This window comes from Rhynchophorus ferrugineus, unplaced genomic scaffold (assembly GCF_030347505.1).
Source record: "Rhynchophorus ferrugineus isolate W39M unplaced genomic scaffold, kcgeb_rfMv2 rfM1, whole genome shotgun sequence".
Taxonomy (NCBI): domain Eukaryota; kingdom Metazoa; phylum Arthropoda; class Insecta; order Coleoptera; family Curculionidae; genus Rhynchophorus; species Rhynchophorus ferrugineus.
This window is the reverse complement of record NW_027472580.1, coordinates 46397336-46413566: the sequence shown is the minus strand read 5'-3', so window position 1 is coordinate 46413566 and position 16231 is coordinate 46397336. Positions and strand designations below refer to the sequence as shown.

Sequence of the window (16231 nt, the reverse complement as noted above, 5' to 3'; positions counted from 1 at the left end):
TATTATATTATTAAAAGATATTATAATATCTAATACTTTAATACCTTAATATTATATATTTATACAATTACATCAAAACATCATTGTATTGACCGGCATTTTCGTGCATCAAAGGATTGTGAAAATTCAATCATTACCTACATGAAGAATTCCTTTCTAATTTCGCTATTATTCAGAATTACATCAATTATTTCATGATTGGCTAATCGACGCGGGACTCGTCTCTAACATCAATATTTACCAATTAAAAAAGTGAAGCGAACTCTGCACTTAATCATTCATCATCATAAACAGCAGGAATTATTTTATTTCCTTTATTATATACTTTATTTGCAAAGCACAATATAGCGCTACCTTTCTATATGGAATGTTTTATTGACTGTTACCTTTTAAACACTCTACAGTAAGGCTTGATTGAATAATTATTACTAGATATGAAACTGTAATGTTATGTATTAGGAAAGAGAGAAATTATTTTATCCCCAACCTAAAATAATATATGAACATTAAATATAAAAGTATTTTTGTTTGGAATAAACTAATATTGATTACAAATTACTATAACGAAATAAATAAACAATTATCTGTTTCAAATCAATAAATTCTTGGTTTAAAATCAAATTATGGTAGAACAATAGCTAACGATTAAAAATGACTTAACTGTTCTACCGACAATATAAAACCGTATTTGTCCCATTCCGATGCGATATTTCGGTTCATTTGCCACAAACCAGATGAGGCCAAACGAGAAAAACCATCGCCCTCTGTAAGCGGTAGCTTTGCGATGAAGGGAAAATTCTAATTTTCACCTTAATTAAGTTTTGTCCGGGAACGTTAACTGATACCCGCATATATCAAGATATTAGAAAACGGGGTGGCGCGACAACCGACTCACCCCTTTCTGTTCGCGGCGTGAGATAGGAGCGAAGTGGGAAAGGGTGGAACGACCGAATGTAGATTTCGGAAAAATCGATGCACATTGTTTAGTCAACAAAATTAAAGTTTGATCGTGTTGATGGTGGTGTTGATTTGTTACTTGGACATTCGCAGTTTTTCAATTAAGAGCTTAAATATGGATGAGTATGTGGCTATTCAAAAACAGAATATATTAATTTCCGAAAATCGTCACTTTAAAACGCCAGAACTAAGTAATTTAAATTTAAATTTTAAATATTTGTCGGGGTTTGGTTTCAGCAAAATATTTATTAACCAACGAATATTCTATTACTCTAATAACAAATTCTGCAATTTAAGTCCCTTTTGTTTCATTTGACATGTTTTTCAAATATATATTCAATATCTCAAAGTTTTAAATTGAATTTTGATTTTCTAAGTTGATACTGAAATGAAATTCTCTCAGTGGACCTAAAGTGTAGTGAATACGTGTTTACGTGACCAGACAAAAGGACTGCATCTCATTTTTATTAGTGTTTAAAATTATTTCATCTTATTTTACAACAGTCCTTTTGAAATTCATTTATAGTATTTATAGTAAAAAAGTAGTGCTAAAATAACGTAAGTGAAAAATGAAGTGCGTGAAATAAACAATGTATTTATTTTATTTTTTTTTATCCTCTGGAAGTAAATTAAATAAAATATTAAAATATTAAAAAATGGCAAACCATAGCGATTCAACCAAATCACCTGCACACTTTGATATAAGATTAGAACAAACAGCAATAACGCAAACTCCACCATTAGAATGGACTACAGTGATTAACAAAAAACGATTGAGAAGTCCAGAAGAAGAAATCGCGAGGAAACAAACAAGAATTAGTGACTATTGGTTGCAGAAACCGATAGAGACAAAAAACAGTTTTAGCAACCTGTCGGAAGAAATTGAAGAGAACATACAACCAAGCCCTGAAAAAGTTGTTCCCAAACCACCACCAATAACAGTCTATAAGGTAGGATTAATAAAAAACATCCATGACTTATTGAAAACCATTACTACGAACTACACAATTAAAACAGTGAGCTATGAAACAATTAAAATCCAATTGTTCGAAGCGGATAACTTTAAAGTTCTTATAAAAGAATTAGATGAAAGAAACACCCAATACCATACATTCAGGCCAAAATCCGAGAGAACATTTAAATTCGTATTAAAAGGATTACATCACGGGACGGACTTTAACACCATCAAGGTAGCACTAGCTGAAAAAGGCCACGAGGTCGTAAATATTCACAATATACGACATCACACGACAAAAAAACCTCTGCCTATGTTTTATATAGACATAAAACCTAATGGAAATAATAAGACGGTGTATGAAATCACCAAACTGGAAAATAATATTATTAAATGCGAACCACCACATATAAAAAGAATTATACCACAATGCACAAGGTGTCAAGCGCACGGGCACACAAAGACTTACTGTCGCAAATCATATAGATGCGTAAAATGTGCAGGAGAACATAAGACAGGAGATTGTACTCGTAAAGTTCGCGATGAAAAAGTGAAATGTGTTAACTGTAACGGAAATCATCCAGCGAACTACAAGGGTTGCGCAGTTCACAAGCAACTACAGCAGAAACTCTATCCTGCCTTAAGGGAAAAAAGGCATCAACAAAAACAATCCACTACTACCAATCTACCACTACCTACCAGAACAAGTCAACCAGACATAACTTATGCCCAAATAGTTGAAAATGGTTCAGCACAAAAACGAGAGACAATATCTCAACTTACTGAAACTAGCAACATCTCAAGATTAGAAAATATGATGGCCAAACTAATGGATCAAATGAGTACGATGCTTGGTCTACTCACAACCGTCGTAAGCAAACTTGCCTAATGCCTGAAACCAATAGTTACAAAATCGCCGTCTGGAATGCCAATGGGCTCCAACAACACGCCAGGGAACTAAAAATGTTCGTAAATGAACAAAATATTGACATTATGATGGTTTCCGAAACACACTTTACGGACAAGAATTATCTGAAAGTTCCTAAATATAAGCTTTATCATACAAATCACCCTGATGATAAAGCACATGGAGGTACAGCCATAATAATTCGAGATGATATAAAGCATTTCGAAAAAGAAAAATTCCGCAAAGACTACCTGCAAGCCACCAGTATAACCATAGAGGAAGCCCATGGACCATTAATATTTTCTGCGATTTATTGCCCACCCAAACATAACAACAAGGCAGAACAATTTCAAGAATTCTTCCGTACGCTAGGTAATAGATTTATAGCAGGAGGAGATTATAATGCAAAACATTTAATGTGGGGTTCAAGAATAATAACCTCAAAAGGTAGAGAACTGCTCAAAGCCATAAGGAAAGATAACTTACAACATATCTCTACTGGTGAACCAACATATTGGCCTTCAGACAGAAATAAAAAACCAGATACAATAGATTTCTGTATTACAAAAAATATTGATCCAAAAAAGTGTCAGGCAGAATCATGTTTCGACCTGTCTTCTGATCATTCACCAATAATAGTAACAATTTCTTCAAAAATTACCATCAAAGATAAACCCCCTTCTCTGTGCAATAATAGAACTAACTGGCCCTCATTTAGAGAAAACTTAGACCAAAATATATCTCTAAACTTACCGTTACAAACTGAAATGGATATAGAAATAGCAGCAATAAATCTTACAAAAAATATACAGGAGGCAGCATATTCCGCGACTCCCAACAGTGAAACATTTCCAAGAAAAAATACACATATATCATGTACAATACAGAAAAAGATAGCAGAAAAAAGAAAGTTACGACGAAATTGGCAACAGCAAAGGACTGAAGAGAATAAAAGAAAATTTAATAGGGCCATAAAAGAGCTGAGAGATCTAATCCAAATTGAACAAAACCAAGGCATTCAAGAATACCTAGAAAACTTGACATCAACTGAGGCTACAGACTATTCGTTGTGGAAAGCAACAAAAAAGCTTAGGAGATCCCAGCAGCATAACCCACCTATTAAAACAAGCGAAAATAATTGGGCGAGAAGCAATAAAGAGAAGGCCGACATTTTCTCAAAACACTTAAAAAATGTTTTTAAACCTTTCCAGTCTCAGCTACATAAAGATGACGAAAATAAAATTACTAGCTTTCTAGATTCGCCATTTCAAATGGATTTACCGCACGAGAAATTAACGGTCAAAAAAGTTAAACATACAATAATGAGAGAGATTAATATTAAAAAAGCTCCTGGTTATGACTTAATTACTGGCAAAATTTTAAAAGAATTATCAGAAAAGGCTATAAAACTATTAACATATATATTTAATGCTATGCTACGAATTAATTACTTCCCTAGCATCTGGAAAGTAGCTAAAATATTAATGATACTTAAACCAGGAAAAATACCAGAAGATGTGACCTCCTACCGACCTATAAGTTTATTACCAATAATCTCGAAAGTTTTCGAGAAATTATACATAAAAAAACTAAACTATATAATAGAAAAAAGAAAAATTATTCCAGAACATCAGTTTGGCTTTCGCAATAAGCATGGGACTATAGAACAAGTGCATAGACTTGTAAACCAAATAAACGCTGACCTAAATGCCAAAAGATATTGTTCGGCTGCTTTCCTAGACATATCTCAGGCTTTTGACAAAGTATGGCATACGGGCTTGCAGGTTAAACTAAAGAAACTTCTCCCTCATCCGGACTATCAGCTACTGAAATCGTATCTCACTGACAGACATTTTATTGTAAATCAAGGCGATGAACATACCGAATTAAATCCCATATATTCAGGAGTTCCGCAAGGTAGTGTACTGGGTCCAGTACTGTATCTTCTGTATACGGCTGATCTGCCCACCACAAAAATAACTACTGTGGCAACATATGCAGATGATACAGCAATCTTAGCATCCCATGAAGATCCAGTCACAGCATCAATAAACCTACAAACCCACCTGGAGCAAATACAATTATGGTTGAAGACATGGCGCATTAAAGCCAATGAATCAAAATCCACGCATATAACGTTTACCCTGCGTAGAAGAACATGTCCACCAGTAAATATCAATCATCGTCAACTCCCCCAAGCAGAGCATGTTAAATATCTTGGTATGCATTTAGATCGACGCCTAACCTGGAAGAAGCACATACTCTCTAAACGGAAACAACTAGGACTAAAATTATATCAAATGTATTGGCTCATTGGGCGCAAATCCAAGTTATCATTAGATAACAAGGTTTTGCTGTATGAGTCTATACTCAAGCCCATTTGGACATATGGAATTCAACTATGGGGTACCGCTAGCAAATCTAATATATCCATCATTCAACGGTTCCAAAATAAGGTGTTGCGTGCCATTGTTGATGCTCCGTACTATATTTCAAATAAAGTGATACAACGCGATATTCCTCTAGAACATATAACGAGTGTAATCCAACGTGTTTGTGTGAAGTACTTCGAAAGAGTGTCAGTGCATCCCAATGTACTCGCTAATCAGCTAAATATGCGACGTGATAGTGAAGTGCGTAGACTAAAACGTTTAACACCACCTGATCTGATTACTGGACATATGTAGAGTTTAGAATAAGCATTAGAATAAGTCTAATTAATTAAGTTAATATTTTATACAGAAGATTGCTTAATGAAGTGATTTTCTACATGCCATGTATATATAATATAAACAGAAGAAATACTTATTGCCAATAGGGCAGATTGTGGACTCACGAAGAGTAATAAAAAAAAAAAAAAAAATTACAAAAAAATAAATTTAACTTTATAGGCAATTTTGGAGAAATGTCTTGCCACGTCCAATGTCTAGAAGTCACTAATTTGAACTAATTACTTATTTTAATTGCAATGCTAAGAGCCTCGAATGCATTTCATTGGTTCACTTCAACTCTGTGGTGTTTATTTGTATTTGTTTTGTTTAATTGTTTAGTTGATTCAGTGATTAAATTATTAGTCATTTGTTTGTATACATTAGTAACATTAGTCGGTATACGTATAATGCATCCTCGATATAGGAAGTGAAAAAAATGTACGTTGTACCGTAGTATATTCCAGGTTATCTGGTAAATTTTTTCAAAAAAGACATTAGTTTATTATGAGACCAACAAGTTGAGACTAATTGATATATATATATTTATATATTTATAATACCAGCAATATTGTTTTGTTATACTGTTGGCAGGTCTTTGAGCTACCCCTTTTATTTTATCACGCGATATTGGTAGGTCGATCATATAATTCTTTTTTGTCACATATCATAAAAATGTTAAACAATCAAATGTCTTTATAGAAAATACTAGCTGACCCGACAGACTTCGTCCTGTCAAAAAGATTTGTAATGTGGCAGTTTTTGTGCCTACGTATTTTAAAAAATTCTCCTGAACAGAACCATCACCCTGGTGATAGGGCGTTGTGAATAAAAAATAATTAAATAAAACATATATAAGGATTGAAAAGTAAGTAATCGCTTTATTGTTAATCATGTGAATCATAATTATTATTATTATTATCATTATATTGCTTTGTGGTATACGATGTTTTTTGTTTGATTACCTGGCGCATAGATAAACAAATCTGATGGTTTTCCAACACGGGAACAGGCAACATACAATTGACCATGTGAGAAACATGGGTTTTCTAGATTAATACCACAAACACTTAATGATTGCCCCTGGGACTTGTTTATAGTCATAGCAAAAGCAAGCCGTCAACATGTCTATAGGAAATTTGCCATTACCAATGTCAATGAGTTGTTTAGAGAATATGTTTCCAGATTGGTCATTTTGCAACTCGACACGCATATTCTTGCTTAAATGAAGTACTTTAACATGTTTCCACAAATTGGAGGACTTTAGACATGCATTGAGTTCATCAGCTGGCGTTGATCGTGGAATCACTGGCAATGTTTGACGAAAATCTCCTGCTAATAAAATCATTGCACCACCAAATCGGTTATTATTGCTACGTAGATCTTTTAAGGTTCTGTCTAAAGCCTCCAAAGATTTTTTATGTGCCATCGTGCATTCATCCCAAACAATCAATTTACATTGCTGCAAAACCTTTGCCATTGCAGAGTTCTTCGAAACGTTGCAGGTTGGAGTTTCATTGCTTTGCATATTTAATGGCAATTTTAGTGCTGAATGGGCTGTTCGACCACCTTCAAGCAAAGTTGCTGCGATTCCCGACGAAGCGAGTGCAAGTGCAATTTTATTTTGTGAGCGAATTGTTGCTAATATTAATGAAATAAAAAAAGTTTTTCCTGTACCACCAGGTGCATCTAAGAAATAAATCCCTCCAGTTTCATCATTTGTTACTTTCATAAGAGTTTCAAATACATACTTCTGTTGTTCATTTAACAGTGGAAGATTTGTTTGAATTTATTCTTTCAAAGCGTTGAGATCATACAGTCTTTCTCGATGCAACTCTTGGTTAAAAGCGTCATGCATTGGACGATTGGGCGCGGTCAGGCCTAATTGAATTAATAGTTTGTTTGACATTATCAAGCACATGTCCTCAATTGAAATCAATGCTTCATTGTAAATTTCTTCACTGATTTGTATATTTGGATTTCCCATTCTATTCCGTATTTGATACAAAATATCATCACACATATAATCTTTGTACTTGATCCACAAATCAATTGGGTTTGATGGGAAGCATGTAGATATGATTATAGAAAACAATGTTCGTACTTGATGAGCGTGTGATGATATTACAGCATCATTGAGAGTTTGATCCCAATGAGCGTTATTTTCAAGCAATTGCAAACGTTGACAGGCTTCTCTGTAGGATCCACACAATTCATCATCAACATTTCCTAACTATTAGAATGATGTTGGGCCACGTACATTGACTAATAGCAGTCGTAAATAAAAACATTCATCATTGCTTGGATGTACTGAATAAATCCGGCCAATCGCATCGGTGGAATATACATCTGTATATCCTGGAACTGGTTTTCCTTGTTTCCGTCGTATAAATCTCCTTGAGGATTGATTCCAGGTATAATATTTTGGCATTTCAGAATATAGCAATGTTTGTGCGAAATCATCGTTTTGGCATGTCTCAAAAAAACTGGTTAATGTAGTAGATGGTGGCTGAGCAGCTCTTTGTACTGCGTTCTGTGCTGTAAAATACACTCTTTGTCCATTTTCTAAATGCACAGCTAAGTGAACAACAGAAGGGTGTCTCTCATGAATAGGAAAAGAAAATATTCGCCAAACTGCTTCATTACTACTGACATAGCGGCCCATTTGGTATTGGGTAACTTCATCATTAGAATTCTCTGCACCAATTCCAATCACAGCCATATCACTCCCTTTGGTTACATATTTGCAAATGTATTTAATCGATTTCACTGAATGGCAAGATTCAACGTTGATGTGTGCTTTGAATGTCTTTGATAAAATGGGTGAATATGGAACAATCCAACGATTATCTATTTCAATATCTTGTTAATTTAATTTGACAATTGTTGATTTTCCATTGTCTGCTGTCGATCTGCGACGATACAATGGATAACCGTCATTACCAGTAATTGTTTCCGATATTAATGTCCGTGGATATCGTTTTGAACATTTACCATCCATCATACACGGTGAATTTTGATTAAGAGTTCCACAGGGACCATGTATCATGTTTTTGATAACTACCTCATGCAATCCAGGATCTACTTGTACATTAGGGATTTCAGCTGATATCACTGCATCAACTTCATTTGGCCTTATCTTTTCAACCAACCAAATCAAAATGTGTGCATGTGGCAATCCTCGTTTCTGCCACTCCACAGAATACATCCAGCAGCGTGTCTCACCAAACACATTATGTTTTACGATGAAATTCATTAAAGATTTCAACTTTTGTCTAAAGACTCTGGCTGTAATATCATGACGATCAATGGATGATTTCCCAGGTAATAACTCCTGCTTAATTTCTATCCATTGCGGATTGCATATAAATGTGATGAACAAATCTGCTGTACCATAATGACGAACATACGACATGGCATCTTGAGCATATTCGTGCATATGCCGAGGGCTTCCGATGTATGTTGCTGGAAGAATAGTCATCCGACCGACATTCTGTGCATTTCCATCAGCATTAATCGCATCTCGAAGGTGAATATACTCTTCAGATCGGAGTTTGGTTTGATTCAACCTGATGAATGTTAATCTCTCCGTTTCAATTTTAACATACATGTCATCAACATATTTGTGATATAATCGCCGACATTTCAATATGTGATTATCTGCATTTTCCCGAATCATTAGGCGGTATGAATAATAGTTCATTGAACTGACTTTTTTGTTGGTTTCAGAACCTGTAAACAGATTTTGTTTTAATAACATTCAAATATAAAATTAAAATACATAATATAGTGACTGAGATATTATCGCCATAGCTAAACTAATATTTTAGTTACCTGTAATGGGATTTATCATTTTTATTGATAAATCGTAGCCATCTTCACCTTGCCAAAATATAATGGGATATTGCAGTGCATCATATGAGCGGTGTGTTTCCTTTATAGGTTGTAATTGAAAATTCCGACGATGTAAAACAATATCACGGGATTCCAAGTTTTCTCCAACTACAACGATAGCAACTTCATCAATAGTTGGTGCATTAAAACGTCTTGTATGTTGACCTGCAGGTGTTTTATCAGCTCTGATTACAATTTTGTGATTATCGGATGGCATCAGATCCAGGGCAGTTTTAAACAATATAATCAATTGATTGTGTTGATGAAATAAAGTTTGTAATTGTTCTACAATAGACCTTTTTACTAAATTGTTATGTGCACAACGCAGATCAATTTCTTGTGGTGAATTGCCCATAAAATAAATTTGCAGGAATTTGTTGTCGCTATCTGACACTGGTAACAGTGAACCTGCTCTGTGATATATTTGCCCTTGTATCTGTAAATAAAAAAAATATTATGGTGTGGTATAAATTAATGGATTGTCAATGATCAAACTTAAATAATATTTGATCTTAAAAAGTATATATTTAGTTTTAACTAATATCTATCAAATATAAAATATAATAAAAGTGTCACTGAAACTGAATCACCATATAATATGATGACTAAGTGATATATTTCGTAATGATTAAGAAATTGAAGATTAGTAACACATCTTAACTTTGGTGACAGAAAATTTTGTTCGCTAAAATAATTATGAGTAACTGCTATAATACATACCTTGAAAGTTGGCATAAAATTTTCCCGAACTGCATTTGTTGCCCCAAATGAAGTCATTTGAAAGCAATTGTTATATTGTTGAATATGTGTCAAAAAGTGTATAGAATCTGTTCCTATTCCTGAAACCAATGAGTACAATGGTTCTGGTGGTGGATCCAATTGTATCAATTTCACTTTACCATTTGCGCAACACAATCCATTGGCTTCGTTTTTGTATTTTAATGCCTTACAGTGTGAGCAAACCAAGTTCATAGAACCAATAACAACACATTGGTAGTTACTGTAGTCAATTGACACATCGTAACTGAAAGCAGCTGGATTCAAACTTGCGCGATTATTAGTTGAATATCGCGCTCGCGCTTCACGCGTTTGTGATATCCGAATTCTTTCACGTTCATTTCCGTCGTCACGTTCTTGTGCAGTACGATTAGATCGGTAATTAGCTTGGTTTATAGCATTTCTGGTTCTTCTACCTAAATTGCTTCGTCTTATAGGAGGCATATCAAATATAAATAATTTTTTCACTAATCACGAACTAAACAAACACTAACTAACTAAACACTCTGCACAAAACACGATATACGAATTTGTTTCGTGTATCACTTGACAATTCATCTGTCATCTGTCAAAAGTCATCTGTAACAGACAACTTTTTTTTTTAAATTTGATATGACTTGAACTCAAATCCTTTTAAGCCGTACGAATTGTTTTATTTATTTAAAATTTGAATTAAATTTTAAACAAATAAAAAATTTTAAATAAATAAAACAATTCGTACGGATTAAAAGGATTTGAGTTCAAGTCATATCAAATTAAAAAAAAAAAGTTGTCTGTTACAGATGACTTTTGACAGATGACAGATGAATTGTCAACTGATACACGAAACAAATTCAAACAAAAAGGGCTATTTTTAGGGTTTTTCCAGCAATAATTCTAATTTTTCTCGCCGTAAAAACCATCCCTGAACTTCAACGAACATTTTAAAAAAAGATTTGGCCAAATTGGTCCAGGCGTTGTTGAGTTATGCGCTTAGGAACATATTTTGCGATTCATTTTTATATATAAGATTTTCCTTACAGGTCCCTATAATGGAGATTTAAACTGACCAATCAAACTACTTGAACTGGCCGATCATAACCCCATCTAGTTATTGGGCGTAGTGAAACTAATAATGTTTTAAGTCATTACAGGTGTCAATAGTTGAGTTAGTCAAAAATAAGTATACACTTAAATCTTTCATACAGAATGTCCATAATGGCTCCTACTATATACCACGTATACTCATCGGAATCACAAGTAGTTCATGTCATATCGTTCATTTTAGACCAAATAAAATCTGTCATCATAATTTTGTAGTGATCGACATTAAGGGTAATGGCCTCACGATTCTCAAAATAGTATGTATTAATAGCGCTCAAAATTTCACAAAATAGTAAATTATTGTGAATGTACTACTGACCAGGTAGATAGTTCAATAGGCGGCAATTATTTTATACTCATTAGCATCATCCAACAATAATCAACGTCGCTAAAGATTATTTCTCTATTAAAATTGAGATTTCCTCCAACCGCAAACTGAAAAACCAATATACTAATTATTACATAGTATCTGAATAGTGATTAACAAAATATATAAAAAAATCTAATATATCATCCTAATAAAGATTATTCTTTAACAGAGTGTAAACCCTTATCTTTAGTTATTTTACGTTTTAAAGCATATCTGGGCTGATCCCTATGTTTACACAATTTCTAATTCATATAAGCACATATTTTATTTACCAATACATACATAATGCATTATTATTGTCTTATTGTTAATGCAATAATAATAAAAAAATATTTATTATTTTTTACTAATAATACTGGGCCATGTATCTGCTTTATATTTCACCATTATAGATCATCAAGATGTCAAAGCTAGAAAAATATTACATAACATTAAGTGTCTAAGAACTGTTAGCAACATATTTCGATGCATGTACTTCTAGAAAACATTGTCGGGAGTAATATTGGTACAGAAAAATTGCTAGTCATAAAGACAAAATTCCTTATAGATCAGTCATATATATATAAAAGTACATAATTGTTATTGAGGAATTAGTTCGACTAAAAATTTGGTGGGTAAAGTACGACAAGTCATAGATATGGCTCGGAAAAACTACATGAAAAGCAACTGCACGTAAAGAAAAAATATAAAGCAAGGCATCTAATATACAACGGTTAAGTCATGGAACTTATTATAAAAATATCGAAAAATTCAAATTGTAATACTTACTCGAGATAAAACCATGTCTAAATCATAGAGAGCTACTAAAATATCGGAGGCTATACCAGAGATATCCAGGTTCATTAAAATATTTCATTACAGTAATATAGGTGTAATAATTTTTATTTCATATTATTCATATTCAAATTATTATTCATAGAATCAGTGTATAATAAAAATAACAAATTTGTTGTCAAGTGCAATTATATATTATAGAGTGAAACTAAATAATAAATAATGAGTAATCTTTGTGCATTATCAAGTTGTTTCACTTGGATCCACAATTAAATTTTATTTTTATAAACATATTAGTGAGAATTATTTTGATACAACCCAGATAACTGTCATCTTGTTTTAAGTGAATTTAACATATATAGTATATTTTGGTGATTTAAGGTTTTAATTAACTGTTCAAAACTACTGATTGCTATAGGCACACTTCCACTTGCAACACCTCTTGCGAGGCAAATCACAATATTCTTCTAGAAACTATTAAAGAAATATCATGTTAGAAAAACAAGGGCGGTTTGATAAGTACTTAAAAATATGGCCCAATGGCACCCCTATCGCAAGAGAAATTTACTATTGTGTAGTACATTCTCGTATATGGCTATGTCGATTTCAGTCGAATCGGACGCGTAGTTTTGCTTAAACCGCGTGTGGAAGCGAGCGTGTCCGCGGAGTTAAAAAAACTGAAAAAAAATCAATATCAGTCGGTGATTCGAATCTTATTTTGACTCATCGGTGACACTTCTCTTTCGATAGCGGAGGCCACGCCCAGGTGTGCTGAAAACGGTCATTACGGAGGATAATATAACCAAAATTCACGATCTCGTTTTGGCACCGATTGAAGGTGTGTAAGTTAGCGTCAAGATAGATGAGAAAATGAAACTAATTCAGAGCAGAGCTTCCGCGTCGTTTCGTGGGCTTCGACGAAATATGAATCTATTGGTACGCATCGAAGACCAAGAAGAATCGAAACTGTGGACCTTATCCGGTGAACGTGCTCCAAGGAAGGCGCAGATTGTCATATCGGATGGAAAGGTGAAGGCCACCGTTTTCTGGGATTCACAACGTGGGATCTACTTCGACTACCTGGAGAAGAGCAAAACGGTCTCGCGGTTGTACTGTGTTGAGTTATTCGGACGATTCGACGTCGAATTACAGAAAAAGCGGCCCCATTTCGCGATGAAAAAAATGCCCTTTCACCATGACAACGCACCGGCTTATACCTCCGCACTCGCCACGACCAAATTGATCGAATTGAAGTACTAACTGCTGCCCCATCAACCATATTCTCCGGATTTGGCTCCGTGTGGCTTTTTTTGTTTGCGAACTTGAAATATCACTCGCCGAATTTGAATTGAATGAGGAGATCATTGCCGCCACAGAGGCACACTTTGCAGACCTCGAAGGAATTTTTCAGATGGGTTCAAGTAGTTTTAGCATCGCTGGATCAAATGTATCGAGCTAAAAGGAAACTATGTTGAGAAATAAATCGCCATTTTTCCTTTTGTAGGCTAAATTTTAGCCTTTTTTAGTTATATATGTCAACTTTTTATATTTTTTGTAAATAAACTTACTATTAAGCGTAAGCTGTTAACTATACACCTCAATCAGAGATTATATTCGATTAACGTTCGTTGAGACCTTAATCATTAACAGTTTTTGAAGCCTCGGTTGACGATTATATTTCATGAGCTACAAAATACATAAAAACACAAGTATATAAAATTATTATGAAAAAGTTTATGAAATCAAATATTCTTCTGTTTCAAATAATATATGTTAATTATAAGAGTTACTATCTACTAATCACTACATATAGGATCTCTGTCTCTAGTTCCAGCAACTATTTTTTTCAACTGCAACATAAATGCTGGTTTTACTGTTGTTGCAGAACAACGTATATTCTAATATTTCTTATTCCTCAGCGATGATCCAAACTCTTGAGCCGAACTTTAAACTTTATAATTCCGAATGGCATCGTACTTTGGAAGTTGTGTATGCATCTGAATAAATTAACAAGTCGCAATTTTCTAACATTAGTATTTCAGAGCTCCAACATAAACAACTTAAACTTCCACATTACGTTAGAAAATGGCTGTGTATTACAACACATCATGTGTAGGTCTAAAGTTACATACTAGTTCGGTAAAGTTCATGCCTAAACAACTTCAAGCATAAATTTTCGACTCGCCACTAGGATAAACTTTCTATCTAGATTTTCAATTGAGAGAGGACCTCGGAAACTCTAACAGTTCTAAAAGAAAATTGATTAAGATACAAATATAGTATTACATTAATCACTGACATTATAATCAAATACTACCCTGTTAGAAAGAAATTATAGTTTATATAGTGAAGATACAAAAATATCATGAAGAGCATACCATAAAGGTATTATATCATATTAATTTAATGTAATCAAATCTTATAATGTTCGAACAGAACGAATTTCAATCACTTGGGACCTTACAAACAAGTTAATTAGTCAAAAGTTATAACATATTTAATTGCTTAGAAAAAAATGATAAGGATTATAAAACACAAAATAAATTAATTTAAAATTCTATTGAAAAGAATTTTAGCTTGGCTAGGTTTTTGATCGCTAGTTAACAAGAAGATTTTTCAACGTGCTGTTGAAAAGCTCTAATATGACAATCTATAGTAAACAAATTTGTAAAATGTACCATGAACTGCTAACCCCAAATTAAATCCACATATTCCACTATTAAGGTCTACCAACACTAACTGAACAATTTGAATAAATAGATGTTGAGTAAAAAGTAAACAATAATAATTCGGGTTTGTAAAATCATCATTAGACTATAGTAAGTCTAATACTAATAAAAACTTACTATTTAGTAAGTGTTTTCTGATTATAAATTATTTAAGGCATATTCTAGCCTAGGGGCATGAAGTTTAGGCATACTTCAAGTGAAATAAATAAAACAAACCATATTTTTCTATCCGTTTTTTACTAGATATTAATTAATGTTTAATGAATGCATAAAAGAAAAAACAAGTGAAAAATATTACAGGCCTTCTTAATGGGGGTCTCAAAAAAAGTGGTACGCACACATTGAAACGGTTGCAAAGTTCCTAGAAATCTAAACCCAAAAAAACAGAATAATATTTTTGCTAATTTGTAGAAAAAATTGGGTAATATTGTAAAGTTCATCTTTACCATGAAATTTTCTGCAACTAAAATGAGGATACCAATTCTGACCCTATCTACACAATTTTAGATAAACCTGTGCTGTATCTTTTCATTTTTAAAAGTAAAAATCGAATATACTTCTAAAACGACCTTCTAAAATATTTATTTTCAAAGCTTTTTATTCGTGATATACCTTTTAAACAGGGTATTTTAAAGTCATAGAAAACTGAATATAACTTATTCCCCTACATAACATTTGTTTCTAGATGAACAATATATTTTATTGTTTTTAGTTTTTATTGTTTCGCCTTGTGTTTACACTGAGAAGTCAGACGTTTTCAGTGTTGTGCGTAATGAAACCATAAGCACTTTTCTATATGAGAAGCCTGGACTTTCCAAATATAGTTCACACAATTATGTTTAGGCATAGTTTTCTGAGTATAATAATCTGGTACTTTTCTATGATTTTTCGATTATTGAATGGACAGATTTTAAGAAAACCTTTCTTTGAATTCCTCTAATTTATTAGTTGTTCTTTTAATTCAATGTATTTTAATATTATTTTACTGTTGCAGGCTTCACAAAATGTTCTTTCCTTTAGAGCCCTTCTGTGCAACTTGACTATAACAAAGTTAATGCGTTACCATTTCGTTTTCAC

The 16231-nt window shown here is 33.2% G+C and overlaps 2 protein-coding genes across 2 annotated transcripts in view; one reads left to right on the top strand and one right to left on the bottom strand.

Annotated features, from left to right (window-relative positions):
- Positions 1 to 16231, top strand: part of LOC143206873 (uncharacterized) — a 330748-nt gene that overhangs the window by 172391 nt on the left and 142126 nt on the right. The gene's annotated exons all lie outside the window — the stretch shown is intronic.
- Positions 6389 to 9888, bottom strand: LOC143206872 (uncharacterized). The gene is made up of 2 exons (XM_076419698.1): positions 9362 to 9888; positions 6389 to 9259 (listed from the first exon to the last, which is right to left on the bottom strand). Exons 1-2 carry the CDS (start codon positions 9774 to 9776, stop codon positions 8394 to 8396), a joined length of 1281 nt encoding a protein of 426 aa, XP_076275813.1. The 5' UTR covers positions 9777 to 9888; the 3' UTR covers positions 6389 to 8393.